General features: G+C 38.7%; 1 protein-coding gene across 1 annotated transcript in view; it reads left to right on the top strand.

The window, feature by feature from the left end:
- Positions 1-21,125, top strand: part of hmcn1 (hemicentin 1) — a 543,993-nt gene that overhangs the window by 74,835 nt on the left and 448,033 nt on the right. The window contains exons 3-4 of the mRNA XM_080195726.1: positions 6,140-6,298; positions 10,494-10,616. Coding sequence (XP_080051852.1) covers positions 6,140-6,298; positions 10,494-10,616 — 282 coding nt within the window. The remainder of the gene's footprint in view (positions 1-6,139; positions 6,299-10,493; positions 10,617-21,125) is intronic.

Here is a 21,125-nt window from a genome sequence, read left to right as displayed (position 1 = left end):
ATGCTGGTTAGGGGTATTGACTAGGCTAAATTCTCCCGCCATGTACCCAAACAGCCACCGAACTATGGTGATTAGGAGATTTTCACAATTACTTCATTGTAGTGTTAATGCAAGCCTACTTAACACTAATAAATAAACTATTTTAGAACCCCCTTAAAATCTACTTCTGAACAATTTTTTATGTGCCATATTTAATATCCTTTCATTTTGCTTGGCGTCAAGGTAGCACAGTGGTTAGCACTGATGCCTCACAGCATCAGGGACCTGGGTTCAATTCCAGCCTTAGGTAACAATCTGTGTGAAGTTTGCATGTTTTCCCTGTGTCTCTGTGGGCTTCCTCTGGGTGAGCCAGTTCCCACCCGCAATCCAATGATGTGCAGATTAGGTGGATTACCATAGAAAGTGTACAGGGTTAGGGCAGAGGGGAGGGCCATGGGCAGGATGATGTTTCAGAAAAGTTGGTGCAGACTCGATGGGCCAAATGATCTCTGCTGCACTGTAGGGATTCCATGGGGTGGAATTCTCCCAAAAAATGACCAAGTGTTATAATGGCAAGGATAACAGAATGATCTGCGCCTAAGGCACACTCCACACTGGTGTCTAAGGCACACTACACACTGCAATTTTCCCATATACTTTTTTGGAAATTTGGGAGTTTCATGCCAGTACTGAGGGGAGCGGGATCAGGGCCTTCAGTAAGCCTGTGTCTTGCCATCACCTCCCCAGTACAGGTTGCTGACACTGGGGCCCTTCCAATGGGTCCCATAGCCTGACCTCTGATATGCTGCCCCATCAGGACCCCGAGATGCCCCGAAACCTTGCCACTGCCAGGGTGCTTGGTGGCCACTGTTGGGTGGGCACTGCTGGACCACCTCAGGGCTTCAAAGGCCTCTGAGACACCCGGCGTGGGCATTGTGTCAGGTCTCTACTTGTGGAGACCTGTAATGATTCTTGCTGTTCTCGTGCAATGCCCTAAGGCTGGAGGATGCTGTGCGCTGGGAGTTAAAGGGGCAATGCATACTTAAAATGCAACTTGACCTGGTTTGCACTGTTGGAAAGGGGAATGCAAACTGCTTGGTGCTAGGTGCAAAACAGATTTTTAGGCCCACATGCTATTCTCCAGGATTGGCTTGATCTGCATCAGGTGCAGAGAGGTCTGTGAATCACCCCCATGATCAATTTTGGCCCCATGCAATGCTATAGGGTGTTTTCTTCATCAAAGGTGCTATATAAATGCAGAGTTTGTTGCTGCCAGGAGGTGGGCAGCTGGGAGCAGGGATGCTGAAGGTGTGAAGTATGATTTTGTGGACTGAGGGAAGGGAAGTGTTCACAATTTAGCATTTTCAGCTGTGGTAAAATTTTGATAAATCCAAGGTCAGTATAACCTTCCTGATGAGTAGTGCACAGAACTACATACAACACCCTGATGGAGTCTGATTTATTGAAGAGGAAGATTTATTTGGCAATGTGAACATATTGTAGGTAGTGGAAATGCCTGAAGATAGTATAATCAAGAGAATGAGTGAGCAGTGAGGACAGATGAAATGGAAATGGAATTGACCTGATATGGATCTTGTTGACCACTGCAGAGGGGATTCCTGAGGAAAAAGCACATTTTAGAAGCTCTGGTGTGGAAGCCAGTATCATTAGAGTATGTTTTATTCTCTTCAAAGTAAGAGGATTGTTGTATGCACCATTCACTTAATTTACAAATCCAAATCCTGTATGGCTACATGTTTTTACTTCTTGGTGGTTCTTGTATCTATTGTAAACTATTGGGCCAGTATATATAGACACTAACAGACGGGCCATTTTGGCTTTGATTTATAATGATTAAGACACTTGTCACGCACACCATAATTGTGATTGAGTCCTAGCAAAGATGGACTTCAGGCCTTAAAGCACTGTGCAAAATCTGTTAAAAGGTTTAGTTCTCTACTGAAGTAATGTAAGTAGGCATAGGTAAGGATTGCCTACTTCCTGTGGTGATCACAGAAGCCTATTCATTCTTGAAACAGCAAAGAAGATCTCAGCCTGGTTTCCTGATGAGAGGAAGATTGATGGCAGTTTGGAACTCAAAGTGGGAAGAAAAATAAAAGACCCTATTATTTATAAAGAAAAATGCAGTTTTCATATTTTTTCTAGCTTAACATGAGCGTGAATAGATAGTTTTGTGCTAGAACAGCAGGAAGAAATTAACTAGTAACTGTAGTACTGATCGACAAGCACACACATACTGGTCAGTTCTCCCCTATTTCATACGATACACTTTTCTGCCAAGGAAGAATGAAGACACAAGTGAATACATTCTTTCCATGTAATTGAAGTTACCTTCTTAATTTTCTGTCTGTCTGCAGTCTTCCCTCTGAACTCTTCCTGGGAAAGTCAAATGCTGCATTTTTGTGTCGGCCTCTGTGATTAAGGAGGGCAATTCAGCAGCCCTTTAACTGTCACATTCCTAATGATGTTGGAAATGCAGGAAATGTTACTTTTTCAAGGGGGAGTAGATGCTGGAATGATTTTCAGCTGGTGCTTGAGGGTTTGTTTTTTATTTTATTCTTGCCAAATACTGTTACTAATGGGGAAGAGGACAATTTGCAGTCAGCATTCCTTTCATTTTGATATAGATATCTTGATTCCAGATGTACTGTTCTGTTGAGCCTGGAAGCCATGTTGTGTATCAATTCATACATGATTAGTAAAAAAAATTATATTCCAGTCTTATGCAGCTTATACTCTATTTTAAACAGTTACATGGGTAAGATGGTATAGAAGGATATGGACCAAATGCGTGCAATTGGGACTAGCTTAAGGGTTTAAAAAAGTATGGACAAGTTGGGCCATAGGGCCTGTTCCCATGCGTTAAATCTCTATGACTCAGGTTCTAAAACATTACCTACTGTCTTGCAGGCCAAAGAGGAGGTTACCGTTAAAAATAGCTAATTAGACTTTTGTTTAAATGTTCTATATTTAAAATGTTATGTTAGAACTCAAAAGTTATAGATCAGGATTTTGTGGCTGCAGTCGATTAAGCAAAATAAGAAGTCTCTCAATACTAAGTTAGAGTCCAACAGGTTTATTTAGAATCACAAGCTTTTGGAGTGTCGCTCCTTCATCACTGAGTTATAGTTAGGAAATGAGAATCTCACTGGCAAGACATTGTTCACTTCTCTCTGCACCTCCAGCATACACATGCATATAATACAAGTATTTACATAAATGTAATCAAAGGGCTTCCTCACCGTATCATCCCCCCACATTGGGATCTTTATGTTAGGTTTTCAAAAATGGGAACCAGGCAAAGGGAACTTGCGCATGAATAGTATAGCTCTCAAGGGGAAAGGAACATGGCTGCTCACTGTCCCTGGCCCTCTGGCAGTGCAAAGGAACAGTTCCTGGGTGACTTGGGGGGGGGGGAGAGGATGGGCAGTGGGCTTTCCTTAGTGCTCTATGGGAGGGTTCCCAGCGTCCATCTGAGAAAGGGTTGGGGTGTAGGAGAAGAGAGGGGTGGGCCCACAGTCCTCCTGCAGCTGGCGAGCTACATGTCAGTTTTCTCTCCTCAGCTGACACTCCATGCAAGAAAAGGGAAAATTCCACCCATAGCATATACACGAAATAATGTTTTTCTTAATAAGTAACAAAAACACTTTGCCTCTGTACAGAGTTGTGGAAGCAAAAAATTTGGACATCTTTAAATTGGCTATTTCTCATTTGACTTTTCCCTCGTATAGGATTTTATTCTTAGCAGATCTTATTAAAGGCAAATTCTATCATGTATAAATCATTTCAAAGACGCAATCAATGGAAACATTTATTTTAAGAAAATAAAATGTTCCCATAGGTTTTTCTTATGAGGGAACCAAATTCTGTCTGAAATGTCTGCTTCTTCAGCATGCAGTATTCAAATTAAAAATATGAAGCAAAGCATTAACCAGGAATAGATTGTCAAAAATTAAATGAAGCAAGTGATTGAAAGTAACATGTTTTGTATGTGTTTATGATATAGATAAGATCAGAACATGTATGACTGTGAAAACAGCTCTTCAGAAAGTTGGTGCAGATTCAATGGTCGAATGACCTGCACTGTAGGCATTCCATTCTATGTTTTAGTTATGGCCTTTTTGAATCTGGGATCCTCCAAGAACAAGGAGCCAAAAGGAGGATGGATATGAACAATAGCTGTCCCAGTTATGAAGTGTGATGACATGTGGAACGTGAGTTCCCAGTTAGGGGAAAAGTCCTGATATGTTTAAATATGATAGCTATTCACTTTATTATATAAAATGAATATTGAGGAATTTCATGAATCCGATAATCTTTTAGGGCAATTATTGTCAAGCTTTGAAAATACTGTTATTTAGTGGAAATGTAAAATCATACAACAATTTTATTTATGTAGTGTCTTCAATGTAATAAAACATCCCAAGGCATTTCACAGGAGCATTGTAAAGCAAATTCGGCACTGAGCCATTAAGGGACATTAGAGCAAAGCTTGGTGAAAATGTTAGGTGCTCAGGAAGGTAAAAAGGTGAAAAGGCTGGAGTTCGAGCTTAGGGTCTTGACTCTTGAAAGTCCAGCCACCAATTAAAATTTGAGATGCTCAAGAGACTGGACTTAGAAAGTGCAGACATTCTGAAGGGTTTTGGAGGGATCCAAAGCAATCAACATAATTCATTACAGGTTAGGGGATTTGGATTCCCATCTGATTGAAGCAGATAGTGACTGAGATTGATGTCGGTTAGAGGTATTCACTGCAATTCTACCACCTTGCCGGCCACTGAATCAGAGCGGGCGAGGCGTGGACAATGGAAATGTCCATTGACCTCTGGTGGGAATTTCCGGTCTCACTCAAGTGAGGCCATGAAATCCCACCCATTATAACTCTGCTAGAAGAGGCAGTAACAATTGTTGGAAAACTTAGTTTTGAACCACCCAGCTGACAGGGCATAGAGGATCTCGAATTATTCAATTACCTCTTAATTATTTGAAATAAAGATATATGGACAGGATGCTTAAAACAAATCCAACAAAGCAAGCACCATTGCAGTGAAGGTCACACATCTTTTAAGACATAATTTCTTGATGACACAAGAACTTTAACAAAGTCTACCCTTTGACTTGGGTTTTGTATTGATGGCATTCTAAATTACAAAAGTAAAAGAACCAGAAAAGTCAAAACTTACAATAAAGTTCTGCACTTCCCGGGCCGTGTATTGCAAAGGTTCCCGCCAATGGCCCCTGATAGGATCTGGCAGTTACACTGCTGCCAACAGAGTTTACCATTGCTGGTACCTTCTGCCACCAGGAACCCTGTGGCAGGGGCTTTCTGGCAGCGGGACTGGATGATCTTGCCAGTGGGAACAACTGGAAAATCCTATCCATTAAATTTGGTTATCTATGTATTTACCTTATTCTAATGTGACATTACTACATGATCCTTCATCAAAAGTCATTGCCTACACTGCATGGCATAGCTAACACCTACAGTAAGTTTACTGTTTTTAGGTTTAGTTGCCTGGTTTGCAAGGAGTTGGTTGTTTTAATGCCAGTTGGGTCATGAAGGCAAAAATCAACAGGATTCCTCCTCCTGTTCATCATTCAATGATCCCTTTTAAAAGTACAGGTGTTAGACCTTGCGAGGAAATTGGATCAAGCTCACTTCTGATGTCTCTGTACCCAGTTAAGTAGACAGTTGTCACACTGTTGTGGCTCACACGTGAAGAATAACTGTTTGAGCAAGGTCATCACATGAGCTGGAAATAGACCCAAACAAGAATCAACATTTTCACAAAAAGAAGAAAGACATTTGGTCGTGGAATTTTTTTTTCTAAATCTAACAAATTGAACAATAAATTTAAAGAAATGCTGGAAGTACTCAGATCCGACAGCATCTATGGAAAAACAGAGTTAGTGTTTTAAGAGAATTATCTTTCATTAAAATGCTGAAAGGTAATTCTGTTTCTTTCTCCACTGATGGATGCTGACCTGAATATTTCCAGCATTTTTTGTTATTATTCCAGATTTCCAGCAACCACAATGTTTTTCTTTTCTTGCAATTACTAAGTCAGCTTCACTGATCCTGTAGAAAGCTGGAGTTAAGTTGTTTTGTAATAAGTATTTTCTTATTGATTCAAAACAGGGTGGTGGTGACTGTCCAGAAATGAGCATTGGTGCAATCAAAATTGCTTTAGAAATCTCGCTTCCTGGATCCTTTATTTACGTCTTTACAGATGCACGATCGAAGGACTACAGACTCACTAATGAAGTTTTGCAGCTCATCCAGCAGAAACAATCTCAGGTGAGTCATGTTTAGACCCGTCGGTCCAACAAGGGAAACAATGTCATTGCCCCATAGACAATGTTTTTCTGAAATCCACTGACAATATGAATAGAACAAGATATGGATGGAGCAGTGTGCACATTTATGGCATGGGCAAAGCCACTGATAAATTAATATTTTCAAGAATTGGAGAAGTAAATACTTTTATCACACAATTTTCAGCAACTTAAAATGATAGTGCAAGTCGTATGTAGAGAAAATCTCCCTGGAAGTGGTCTAAGATGGTGAAATTCTTTTCTTCAGTTGGTGAAAAAAAATACATTTATGAGCCTTAACTTGAAGAAGAGTCTGATAGTAAGTATGAATTTGATGGTACAAAACTTGCATATTGCTGAAAGAAGAGATGTACTGTAGAAGCTTTTTAACTTGAACTCATCAGGACAGTTTGCAAGAGTACTAATTCTTGGTAAAGAGAACAACAATTTATACCACAGAAGAGGGTGCTGATTGGTTAGCAAGTTGACTCTGATTGGTAGAGGTGCTGCCAGAGAAATGCATCAGGGAACAGTTAACTGCCAAGTTTTTGTTCTAATTGAAACTAGGCCAGTCAATTCTGGTCAAGGCATTGCCAAGAGAATGAGCTAGGAATGGCTGTTCCCCCAAACATTTGTTTGTTTGTAAAATACACTATGCATGGACATGCTCCTTTTCTTTGCAAAGGACAGGATCTTTGTGTGAACATATATAGTGCCTAGCATGTGGGAGCATGATTGATCTTAAATTAGTTTTCATTGTAATTGTAAGCATGATCAATATTGGTCCAGACACAGAATCACATTGAATATTGGACATTTGAGTTTTGTAAACATGGGCTGGTTGGGCACCGTCTGTACTTTACCACATCTTCCCAAATGGATGGTGTTGCCATGGTATTCCACCTCAGCTCAGCTCTCACATACATCTTTGATGGTTTCTACAAAGAACACGTCTTCACTGGAATGCCACCTAACTTCCTATTTCTGATATGTAATTGATGTATTTGTTTTATTTGAATCTGCAGCTTCATATAGCAACTTCTTTAAACACCTTAATGAACTCCAAGGAGCAGTCAAATCAACTCTTTTTGCTCAACTGATATGCCAGTTGACAGACATGTCAGTGTATTCTCTACTCCTGTCTTCTGCAAACCTACCTTCACTAGTTAATATGTGTTGGGATTCCCATTGTTTCATAGGCTATAAGATCGGCTTTTTGGCAACTACATAAATTGGGCCTGAGCCATTTGCTTACTATGCAAGCTTGATTCTGATATAAGGTGTATTCAAGCTATCCTGCAGGTTAATTGCTAACCTGATCTGATCAGATCATTATTCATTGTATATTGCACAAACTAATGGATGGGCCTAAGACTGCCATTTCTAGTCCTGAAAAGTACCCAGATGGTGTCTCAATTTGAGCAACTTGAAGCTAGTTGTTTTGTACTTCTGCTATGAAATTAGTGGTATTCGCCACTAATAGGATGCTGCCATCAAGCCAAAACATCTTTTTGCCTATCACAAGAGCATGTGAATTTCAGTGCCAGTGTGGTGCCAGGTATGTAGCACATGCATCCCAACTACTCATGGATCAGATTGAACCGCACACCCCTTGGGATGTTTGTAACACACAAAGTACGTACTCCACAAAATCAGCCCATGCTTGCAAAACTAAAAACATAGGCCTCAGTATTCAGGATGGTGGAGGCTTGGTCATCCGAGGAGTTGGTGGGGAATGCATCTCCACTTACTCGAGCAGGCCCAATGCCATTTCACATTCTAATAAACTCTTTGGCAGAAGGCAGGCCTTCTGCCCATTACCAAAAGGAAATACCACCTTGGAGAGCTGCTGGCCAGATTGGTCTAAGCATTGCACTGAAAACCAAATTAAGATGATCACTTAAACTCTGTAAAAGCTCTGTATTGCACACTTTTGCTAGACACAACATATATACTCACGCACGGAGCCCAGTCCTTTGTTGGCAGAAGGATCTTGTCCATGCATTTTGCCTTTTTAATTCCTCATAGCAATGTCTTGACCAATCATAGTTGATCTGACTGGTTTGAATTTGAACTAAAGGCTTGGCGGTTAACTGTTCCCTGGTAGATTCTCCATGGCAATACCTGTACCAAACAAGAGTCAGTCCACTTGCGACCAATCAGCATGCTGTCCTCATGCAGCATAAATTGCTGTTCCTTTTACTATTGGTTTTCTTGCAAATTAACTTGATGAGTGCAAGACAAAAAGCTTGGACAGCATATTTCTTTTCAATCAAATTTGAACTAAGAGTTTCCTTAGTTTCTATACAAAGCATTGTATAGGCTCTAGGAGAAATTGTCAATTTGGTGCCAATTCAGGCAGTTTTGAACCATGGAACCTCTCATTCTAGAAACTGATTCAAACTGATGAAACTTGTTTCAATTAGGACTTTTACAGCTAGGAGGATAGAAACTTTTCAATCTGTAAAATCCTATTTGAACCTTGATTGCTCTGATATTCAGCCTCTGATATTTATTTTTGATTGCCTTACAATTATTTATTTTGTAGGCTTATCTATCAAGTTACTATCTGGCTTAATAGCTAAGAAACAAGACAATTTGGCAATATTTGATTTTCCATTTGTCCGAGTGAGTGCAGAGCTGAGCTTTTTTTACGCAGAGAGCCTCCAGTTGTTTTGAGGAGGCAGAAGTAGTTAATGAAAGGACGGGAAATCTGTACTACTGAGATACATCAGCTAAAACATTCAGACAGTGTTGAAATACAGAATTGTGCTGTAAATTCAAAGACTGTCTGCCAAGAAATGGATCTAAAGCAAAATTTCTTTAGATTATCATATATAGAAATAATTGAGTTATCTCTGCCTATTCACTGGCTAAACCTTGAGTTCACTATGCTGGTGGAAGATGCCATTAGCAAAGCTTTGTGGGAGTATGTTGTTGCCACCTCAGCTGAAGTGCAGACCCAGGAGGATAGGAACTCTGGTTATTTCAAAGTTAGAACTGAAGGAACTATATAATGCTGTAGTGGGACTGATTTGGAAGTGACCTGCACAGGAGAATTCTGCTGAGCTAGTTTATGATTATCTGGAACTCATTGAACAAATTAAATTCCCCATGTAATTAAAATGAAATGTTTTCGGAAGTTGTCAGCCAGATGATTTGGTTGGCCATCCCACCCTGAATAAATAATAACCCTGTCTGTTTTCTCTGTGCCTCTTGTGCATTAGGAAACTAATCCAGAAAAAGCAGAGTTATGTCTAACGGCCCACACATTATTCACTGCTGAATAGGTTCTCAGTTCCTGGATATTTATAGCCAACAGCAAAAGTCCAAGTCAATTTGGTGCTCATGCAGTTTTGGCCTTTCAAGGATCACCCCTTATTCATGACTTATGATATAATCATATTAGCTAGTAGCTATAAATAGTAAAGTTTCCCTAGGGTTAAAATGCATTTTGCATATTAGCCATAGGAACATAATTGATAATGCATATGTAGTTCTTTTTAAAATCACCTTGTTCTCCTCTCAGTTTCCATACAAGTTGTGCACTATTGCATAAATTCGGCATGGAGAGTGGTTATGTGTTATATTTGCCAATGTTTCTTGTGCAGAAGGAAGATCAAGCAAGGTTCCCACTATTGGTTGTTATCTGAGAACCTTGGAAAATATTCAAGTTTGAATGCTGATTTTAATTTAACTGTGAAGGCAGCCCATGATAACATTGTTTGTTGGCATTCATTTTCTCAACTTGAATATAAAGGACTGATCAATTATCATGGTCCATGAAAATTACTGGTGCCTCTCAATCCAGGATGAGTCACTGTTTTCTGCAAAGAAGACTAAAGGAAGAAGATGGAGAACATTTGGGAAGTGGAAATAATTTTGCTCTTTCAGAGACTTTGATTTCTTCTTGTAGCTGTTTCATATGTTTAACTGTCAAAGTATTATGAGAAATTTGCAAAGTATCATTATTATTTTGATCCCAACATCAGGCATGTAGAAAAAAAGCAATCAAAAACGGAGGGATATTCATAAAAAACTGATCTATCCAATCAGCCTTTTTACAATACTAGATCATCTGACACAGCTGTTAATATCCAGTAGCACTGGTGTAAATGTATGGAATTAATGCAGAACAACTTGGCATGTACTCAGATCTGCATTTTCTTTTTTTACAGGTTGTATTTGTGTTAACTGGAGACTGTGGTGATCGAAGCCATGTTGGTTATAAAGTATATGAGGAAATTGCTTCCACAAGTTCTGGCCAGGTGTTCCACCTTGACAAGAAACAAGTGAATGAGGTAAAGTGGGAAATAGGTGTACTCGATGTTTGTTGGGGCTAAATGCTCTAATGTTAAGGAAGATAATTTTTAAGAGAATATTTTTCAGGATCAATTGATTAACAATGGTCAACATTTATGTCCATTATATTGATATTAAACAACCATTTAAACTGGTTTTCCCCTTTCTGTCCTTGCTATGTTGAAATCGAGACTCATCATGCTGTCTTCTAACTCATTTTCCCAGTTCTTCAAAATGTTCCTCCCTCAATCTTCTTATCCTCCGTTACCTACAGATTTTCAAGCTGAAGTTTGGATCACAGTCATCATTTGACTTGCCTTGCCTCTCTTAGTCTTTTCAGTATTGTTAGCTTTCAACAATTGGTTTTTGGCTTGAATAATAAAAAAATCTTTAACAACACATCAAAACTATTGGAACCTTTTCAGTTTTATCACTAATGAAGTGTAGATACCCAGGTATAGATTTTGAAGATATCATGCTTCCTCTGATCGGTGTTACTGTAATGATTATTAAACTATATTAAGCCATACACATTCCCACTATTTACATTTGATTGACCACTTAATGCAACTTATTTATAGCTGTGCTAAATCAATGAGCGCAGAGCATCCCAAATAAAAGAATTGGATCAGCATTTATAAGATTATGTTTAAAGTAGGGAGTAAATGCAGCAGATCACCAATTGAGTAAAGTGTTCTTTGAAAACACTGGGGTCTAAATGGGTCAGAACTCAAAACCCAATATGATTCCAATGGCACAGAATGATTGCATACAAACAGAACGGTCCTAAATTTCTTTTTACGTCCCATTATTATAATTCAAAGATGGTGTGTACACTGATGAAATCTTCACCTATACAAATGGCTCACTTGTAATTCCAGGACGTACATGTTGGAGCTTGTAACACTCAAGCACCAGCCAATTTAAACAAACTTAAGAGTACAGATCTAAAATGGGTGCATGTATTTCACTTCAATTGGTACGACAATGTCAAATTTTAATTCCATTAGACCTGATTTAGTTTATCTTCAGTTTTACTTGTTTTCTTTCACTCCATGTGCAGATTAATCCACTTCTGAGGAAGGCTGATTATTTATCTTTGTCCATAGTTAATTAAGCTTCGTATAGTTCCTCACAGACATAAATATGTATACTGAGGACTCAAGACTTTTGCTGAGATTTTTTAGTTAAAGTTTAAAGCTAGAATAGTTTTCTGACTATTCTGAATTTTGTATTGCTACCTTGATATATTAATTTACAATTTAGGCTCTTGTGGTGAAATGATTTTACTATAATGTGCTGAGAAAAGACCAACACTATCACCAAAAAGAATATACTGTTGGCAGCAGTACTGCATCTAATTAAGGAGATAAAGACTTAACAAGCATTATTATCCTTTGTAATTTACATATCACAACCACTCCCTCATCAAACAAGTCAATCAAAAACAGACAAAAATAAATTTAAGCTTATTTCTACACAATTTAATAACCTATGTTTGCTGAATATCACACTTCAAATATGAAATGAAGTTTTTTTTTAGAGAACCCCTTAAGTGTACAATAATATAGGCAGAATAGAAAAAAACTGCCAGTTGCCACAATTTTTCCACATCCAACCTTTATGTTCCCCTATAAATAACATTTTTTTAAGAGAATTAAAGAATTATGAAAAGCAACTTAGAAATTTGCCAGTACAATTAACCATTGCATCATGTTAATGCATCAGGGGGATGTAATAACTGGAAATGAGAAAATGGCTGAGGCATTGAACAGGTATTTTGTCAGTCTTCACAGTAAAAGACACAAAAAAAGCCAAAAATTGATGACAGGAAGGCTATGGCAGGTGAGGACCTAGAAACTATCATTATCACAAAAGAGGTAGTGTTAGGCAAGTTAATGGGGCTAAAGGTAGATAAATCTCTTGGTCCTGATGGAATGCACCCCAGGATACTAAAAGAGATAGTGAGAGAAATAGCGAATGCACTAGTGGTAATTTACCAAAATTTACTGGATTCTGGAGTGGTTCACGCAGATCGGAAAGCAGCAACTGTGATGCCATTGTTTAAAAAAGGAGGTAAACAAATGGCGAGTAACTATAGGCTGGTTAGCTTAACTTCTGTAGTAGGGAAAATGCTTGAATCTATCATCAAGGAAGAAATAGCAAGACATCTGGATATAAATTGCTCCATTGATAAGACACAGCATGCGTTCATGAAGGGAAGGTCATATTTGACTAATTTGGTGGAATTCTTTGAGAACATTACATGTGCAGTGGGCAATGGGAAACCTGTGGATGTGGTGTATCTGGATTTCCAGAAGGCATTTGACAAGGTGCAACACCAAAGACTGCTACATAAAAGTGCATGGCCTTACGGGGCACGTATTAGCATGGAGAGAGGATTGGTTAACTAACAGAAAGCAAAGACTGGGGGTAAATGGGTGTTTTTCTGGTTGGCGATCAATGGCTAGTGGTGTGTCACATGATCAACATTGGGACTGCAATTGTTTACGACTTACATAGATGATTTGGAGTTGAGGACAAAGTGTAGTGCGTCAAAGTTCATAGATGACACTAATATGAGTGGCAGAACAAAGTGTGCAGAGGATGCTGAAAGTCTGCAAAGAGATATAGATAGTAAGTGAATGATAGTGTAAGTAATTGAAAGAAGGGTGAGAGAAAATGGAGAACTATAGTCCACTGAGCCTTAAAATCAGTTCTCACTGAAATGTTGTAATCGACAATTAAGTCCAAACAATTATCACATGACCAGAGTCAGCACAGATTTATGAAAAGGAAGTTATGTTAGATAATTTTACTGGAATATTGAGGATTTAACTAGTCGGTTGATATGCAAACAATACCTATGTAGAATATATTCTAGGCACTTTGTGACTTCACTCTCAATTAATCTACCCTGGTCTGTTAGTCTTTTAGTCCCAGGTTATTCTGAATTCTTCCTTATATGTATGTACCAGCATGGATGGAGGATGGACAGGAAGCAGAGAGTGGGGATAAATAGGCATTGTCAAGTTGAAAGGCTGTAACTAATGGAGTGCTACAAGGATGACCTGAAACATGCAAGGCTCTGGCAGCCTGTCAGGGTTAACACTGAGGCTGCTTCCCTGGCTGGAGAATCTAGCATCTAAGGACACAGCCTCAAGAAAAGGGATTGATCATTTATGACTGAGGTGGAAAGAAATTTCTTTGTTTAGAGAATGTGAATTTTTGGAATTGTTTAACTCAGAAGGTTGTAGATACTCCATTGTTAAATATATTTTAGGCTGTGACAAATAGATTTTTGATCTCAGTATTGAGGGATATGGGGAGTAGGCAGGAAAGTGCAGGTAAGGCTGAGGGTCAGCCATGAATATATTGAATGGTGGAACAGACCGAAGGAGCCACATGATCTACCCTGGTCTTATTTCTTATGCACTCATTTGCCCTGTTCACACATGTGCGACTTGGATCTCGAAATCCAGCAGCTTCAGGTGCAAAAGGCCATAGAAATCTGTTGGGCAAGAACAGGGCTAACATATGCTGGATGTCTTTCATTAACCAGCGACAGTAAATTCTGGCTCAATATTGACCCTCCCCCCCGTTCGTGCAATAGTGCTATAGATAAAACTAATAGTACCTCTTCCCTGTGGTTCTCTTGATATATTGAATTGCACATACACTTTTCCTTTGCTATAGAAACTGGAGACTGTTCTTTTCTTTATCATTTCATTCACTACAGTTATCTATCAATAGACATTACACTCTAGGGGTATCTTGAATAATGCACAGATGTGTATAGTATGTTGCAGTGTTAGCAAGTTCAATACTTAGTGACACATGAAGACTTGTTCTTGAGGTTCTGTAGAAGAATGGAAAGATCACTGAACAAAGCCTTTGGGAACAAATGTTGGTATGATTGATACAATCTTTAATTAAAGAAATGTGTTGAATAAATCCAGAGAAAACATTATTCTTTCTGTATTAGTGGTTTACTTTTTGTGACAAAGAATGTCGCTTTGGTTAGTTTGGCAGAAGTGTTGAGACTGAGGAATGGGATATACTTTATCAAAGTACCCTGAAGCACAAATGTACTGCTTATCATGTTAAGATACTTTATATGCTTTCAATTAAAGCCACATTTTTTCTTCTGGCAATGTGAGTGGAAACATAAAAATAAATGCAATCAAAAATTTGGAAGTAATTAGTGTGAGATCATATGAAAATGTTCAGGTATATTTCCAAAATGATGGCATTGGAAAGTGTCAAAAATATTGCAGAGAAATCTTGTCTATTCCCCAAGATTAGTGCATATCTGTGAAGTTATATTCTGAGAGGGGATTAAGGGTTATGGGGAGAGGGCGGGAATGTGCAACTGAGCCACGTCAGATCAGCCATGATCTTATTGAATGGCGGGGCAGGCTCGAAGGGCTAGATGGCCTACTCCTGCTCCTATTTCTTATGTTCTTATGTTCTTATTATGTTCTTTGGGAAGTTCATAATTTTTCGTACGTTTTTTTCTATCCTTGTTCCATTTCAGTGAGGTGTGCAGATTGCTGTAAGTACAGGGGTCACAGTATGATGCAGTCCTTTGTTCAATCTCTCTTAAGATTTACAGAGAAATAGTTCACAATTGATTTGTGGAAAGTTTATGCCTACCATATTATACTAATTAATTCCACAATTATTCCCTTTCACTAACAGCTTCAAAGTTGTTTCCAAATCCCAACTAGGCCAAGTTGGAGCAATTTGGATTCAGTTGGACATTTCCCAAGTTTCCACAGTTCAGATCAAACTTGACTCTAGACGCTACCCCCAGCCATTCAAAATAATTTTGACAAAATCCATCATATATTTAACAAGCTTACATTCCTTACTAACCTGATCACATCATTAAGAAATAAACATTCTGAAACTGAGATTTAGATTCAGTACAGATTTCCTCCAGTTCAGCATCTATGACTGCAGGTCAGGAAGACCTTCAGGCTTCACCATAGTCTGTACAAATCACTTTGCTACAGAGAGAGACAGCCATAGAGAAATTACAGGGGGTTGGAATTGCGGGTGGGGGATTGTTGGGGGGTGGGGGGAGGTTGTCAAATGCATGCCAAAAAGAAAATGGCAGGGTAGAGAACATGTTGCTCTGATTTGTCCTCCACAGTTTGCAAATATGTTTTCATACAATAGTGTATGATTTACGCAGTCAGCAAGGAGCCTGAAGCATGAATGTAAAAAATTGTTTTCAGTTGCAATATCAATTGCTTAAAATATTGAGCAGGTTAACCAGATGACAAAATCCTGATGCTAGTTTGTCACTTACAAGGACAGGACTGGATAATGATGAGCAGTTTTATTTTCTTGTTAAGTTGATTGACGTTGATACAAAAAGCCATATAAACTTGCCACAAATTGAGCATGCAGTGTTGATCTCAAAGAGACAGTACTAGTACTAGGAAGACTACTTTTCTTGATACAAAATAAAAGCTTATACTTGGGTGTAAAGGGAACAGTTTAAAAATTTTCAGGTAACACACAGCTTGAACAGTACGGAGAATAACAATAGGCTTTGAAAGGACATAGATGTGTGGTATGGGTGGACAACTGGCAGATTCAAGTCAATGCAGAGAAATGTGAAGTGATATGATTTGGTTGGAAGTATGAGAGGCAATATAAAGGAAGGGGTGCAAAAACAGAAACTCATAGGTATGCAAAAAGTTGAAATTGCCAGGGCAGGTTCAGAAAGTGGTCAAAAAGGCAAATGGGAACCTAGGCTTTGTAAATCAATGCATAGGTCGGAACTCTATCATCACACCTGCCAAGGAATCTTCATTGACGTCTGATGAGAATTTCCGGTCTCGCCCGAGCATGGCCGTAAAATCCTGCCCAAAGAGTATAAAAGCAAAGAAGTCAGGATGAACGTTTATGAAAGACTACTTTGGCTTCATCTGGAACATTGTGTCCAATTCTGAACGTTGCATTTTAGGAAAGGTTAAGAGAGGATGCAGAAAAGATTTACAAGAATGGTTCCAGATCTGAGGGACTTCAGTTATGAGGATAAATTGGAGAAGCTGGGACAGTGTTCCTTGGAGAGGAGATCCTATGACAAGATTTGATTGAGGCGTTCTAAATTGTGAGTATCTAGACAAAGTAGTTGGGAGAAACTGTTTCCACTGGTGGAGCAGTAAAAAATTTCAAATGACTGAAATCAATAAGCATTACATTACAAACAAAAAGGCTTCGATTTATGTGGTGCCTTTCATGACTGCAGCAAGACCCCAGTGTTTGATAGCCTATGAGTTTAGAGTTTTAAAGTTTATTTATTGTTATCACAAGGAGGCTTACATTAACACTGCAATGAAGTTACTTTGAAAATCCCCACTCACTGACGCCAGTTCAGGTACACTGAGGGAGAATTTAGCATGGCCAATGCACCTAACCAGCATGTTTTTCAGACTGTGGGAGGAAACCGGAGCAGCCAGAGGAAACCCACGCAGACACAGGGAGAACGTGTAGACTCCACACAGTCAATGACCTAAGCTGAAAATCAAACCCAGGTTCCTGGTGTAGTGAGGCAGAAGTGCTTACACTGTGCCATCAAAGTACTTTGAAAGTACACCCACTTTCACAACGTAGGAAATGTGGTTGCCAATTTGCACAGAGTAATTGATTAAATATGCTTTTCTATTCCCACAAACAGCAATATGATAATAACCAGATTATGTTTTTGTGATGTTGTCTGAGATATAAATAATGGCCAGGATATCAGAGATAATTCTAATGCTCTTTTTCAAAATAGTGTCATGAGATCATTTTCATCCACCTGACAGGGCCAAAAAGGGCTTCACATCTCAATCAAAAAATGACACCTCCAGCAGTGTAGAACTGTGACCAAATTCTGGGGTAGAATTTAAACTCACACAACCTTTTGCTCAGAGGCAATTGCTACTAACTGAGCTACGGCTGACAACTATAGTGTCATGTGTCAAGTACCATGTTATTATAGCTAACAAAAGATATAGGAGTTCTGGACACAACATTTGGGAACCCCCAGTCCTAGGTGACTTTCCATCAAGTCACTCAACTACCTTGCAACATGAAATGCATTGTTGTCCAATGAACATGAAACAATGGGGGTTGTTTGCATTAGTTACACTGAAATGAGTACAGCAAGCTCTTGAAAATGTTCTTCATCATGGGTTAATGAGCTCTCCATTACCTACTGATAAGTAAATCAAAATCACCAAATAATTTGATTAATTTGTTGAGAACTTTGAATGGAACCTACTGTATATGATCGACTGATATGCTTCAAGTAATGGTTTTGAATCAAGACAAATATGCCCCTAGTAGCTGACACATGGTCTGCTGCCCCAGGAAATGTGGAATAGAGGACTGCACTTCCAAACGTATAATAAAGGTCAACTGCTTGACTAGTTTGCCAAATCGAATGTGCGTGATGTGTAGAATAATTCTAAATATTAGTTGAATTGTAGGAATGCAAATGTTTCATTTACAAATACTTGTGGCTGTGTTGAGGAACATTGTGTCATTTAAGTGTATTATTACAATTTGAGGTCTTGCCAATTGTTCTTAATTTTGTTGTTAATTCTTTCAAAACACAGCAGTAGCAAGAATGTACTTTAAGATTAGTTTTAAGTTCTGAACAATTATGATAACTGTGCCAAAGCACCTAGAGTTCAAAGAGATGTGAAGTAGCTTTTTGCCATGAACATCAGATTTTGTTTCATGATTAGCATATTTGTGTTTAATTCCTCTGTAATGATACTGAACTCCATTTGAAAAACACATTTAATGGAGTCAGTGATAGCCCTTTGGCAGTATAGAACTTGAATGGTGCTATGAAAAGACACTTGCCAAAGCTTTTCACCTTGCACTAAGGAAAAACACATTTATAATGTCTGAGAAGAGAGTGTTCATTGTCTATAAGTGGACTTTGGTAGAGGTGTTGCTTACAGAATGTATCAGTTGAAAGCGATTAACAGTTAACTGCCAAGCATTGTTTGAAAGTTAAACTAGGTAGCTTGATTCTAGTAAAGGAAATGCCCTGAGGAATAAACTAGAAAATGGCTGATACTTATTTTGTTTAGCTCAAACAAGTGCAATGTGTGCAGGAAATTTAATTCTTGAGAATTAACTCGAGAGATAGAGTAATGTTGGTCATCCAGAAGTATTTGGCTTGTTGGAAGTATCATTTAGATATAGTCAACAAAGGAACTTGATGGTAAAAGAGGTGATTGCGGATGAGTGATGGATAGACATGGATTCAGATCCACAGCAAAGGAGTCACAACAACCTCAGAGGCATGAAACCTTTTATATACAAGTTCTGATTTTTGAAACATATTCAACAGAGATAAATAAGAGATGTTTCAGGTGCAAGTATTTGAAGATAGAATTTCCTTGTTTAAAAATAAATTAGAAATCTTCGAGATTCTGGTGAAGCAGCCAACTTGAACGTTTAAAAAATTTCACTGTTGAATATCAGAGGCACTACACAAATGTTACATGTGTGGTTGTCTGCATTCTGCATTTAGGCACTCTGTTACCACTATCAGTGCAAGGCAGAAAGGGGCCCCTCATGATGTCATTGATAATTACTAGGTGCAATATCTGACAACATTTGTCCCTGTGAGAATGTGCGCATGCTCAGATGTGACTTCCAATCTGTTGTCAAGAATTGGTGGTTATTAAAAGGAGACTTGGAGTTGAAATGTACAAAGAGCTAAATTTTCCGTTTGGTTTGAGTTTAATTCATAGCTACCACTCAAATACAATAACTTCATGGACCTCAATGCAATTCAATGGTGAGCTAGAAGTGCGGCCTGAATTTCACAATGCCGGAAGGGCTCCATGCCTTAACTAAAATGGTGCATGTTCTATTTTTAAAGGATAGACATGCAGACGATGAAGGTATAAACACACTGTTTTGTTGCAAAGGTGTTTACTTGCCAGGCTGTCAGGTTAGACCGGCCAATGATATCACCAATACGTCACATGATCAAACTCTTAAAAGTGACTTTGTTCCAAACAGAAACAAACATGAATACACAACAGTGCAGGAGCCCTCCGAAATCTCCTGGCTCACACCTTTCCTTGAATGGACATGGAGGCAGGTTGTGGTTTGCACATTTATAGTTCACAGAGGCAGCTGCTTTGAAACAGATGCAATTTTCATTACTGGGATTTCCAAAACATGTCTTGTCAAATATAGACATTTGGGGAAAACATCTAAAGCTGCTAGAGTTACTGGGAAGGGTATGGTACCCTTTCAGACAGGTCCAAGTACCCCTTTTGGAGAAGTCAGATACCTTTTGGGATAAAAATAAATGTGTTTAAAACATGGATAAAATGAAACTGTTACGCTGTCAAGTCATTTAAATCTCCAACTAGCCTTTTAATTTTGTGGGGAATAAAAGCCTATTGCTTGCAATTTCAAGCCATGCTTATTGGCAAAAGCCTGAAGGTTACAATTATAGGATTTACATTGCTTGACTACTTCCACAACCTATTACATGGGGCAGGGGGTGGGAGTTGACGGGGGGGGGGGGGCGGGGGGGCGCGGGGACGGTGTCTATAAATTCACAATTTGGTTGACAGCTGCAATGGTTATAAAGAGATTAGTTTTCTTTGATGTGGAGCTATGAATAGAAATATTTATTTCTTAATATTTATTTAAATATTTATTCATTTTCATAAAGGTTTAAATGCTTGAAGGAAATATTTATTTTCAAGGGATTTAAGTAATTAAGGGATTTAAATGTATCCAATGGGTTTTTATAATTTTTCTTTTCAAATAGTGCAATAGTTACTTAGAATTTTATTTCATCTTAACATGGCTCCCATGGTCTGCCCATGGTCAGTCGATATTAGAGGACTTGGCATAGAGTATGTAAGGGCAAAAGATAATGGGTGGTGTCATGGGGTTGTATGCATTGGTACTAACTTGGCATATGGACTATAAATGAACATGAGGATGAGTGGGGGATCATGGGTTGGCATGAATTAGTGCAATAGACATTAGAATTTTATTTCATCTTAAAATGCCTCCTGAGATCTGCCTGTGGTGGACACTGGAGGAGTTGCCATGGAGCATGTAAGGGAAAAGGGTGATGGGGTCATAGATTGGCATGAGTTGACTCTAGCTTAGCATTTGGACTATAAATGACCATGAAGATGAGTGGGGGATCATGGGGTGGCATGAATTGGCACTAAGTTGGCATGGGGCTATAAGAAGCCAAGGGGATGAACCACTGTCTCACTATTCAAATTAATTAGATTAGACAAAGTCAACATGGATTTATGAAAAGGAAATTATGTTTGACAAATCTGCTGGAGTTTAAGGATGTAAATATTAGAATAAACAAGGATAATGGACCAGTGGGTGTGGTGTATTTTGATTTTCAGAAAGCTTTTGAGAATGTCCCACATAAATTGATGTGCAAAATTAAAGCACATGGGATTGAGGACAATATATAGCATGGATTAGGAATT

This window comes from Carcharhinus amblyrhynchos, chromosome 9, assembly GCF_965287045.1.
Source record: "Carcharhinus amblyrhynchos chromosome 9, sCarAmb.v2.hapA, whole genome shotgun sequence".
NCBI lineage: Eukaryota > Metazoa > Chordata > Chondrichthyes > Carcharhiniformes > Carcharhinidae > Carcharhinus > Carcharhinus amblyrhynchos.
The sequence above is the reverse complement of the archived record's forward strand: the minus strand, read 5'-3'. Positions and strand labels throughout refer to the sequence as shown.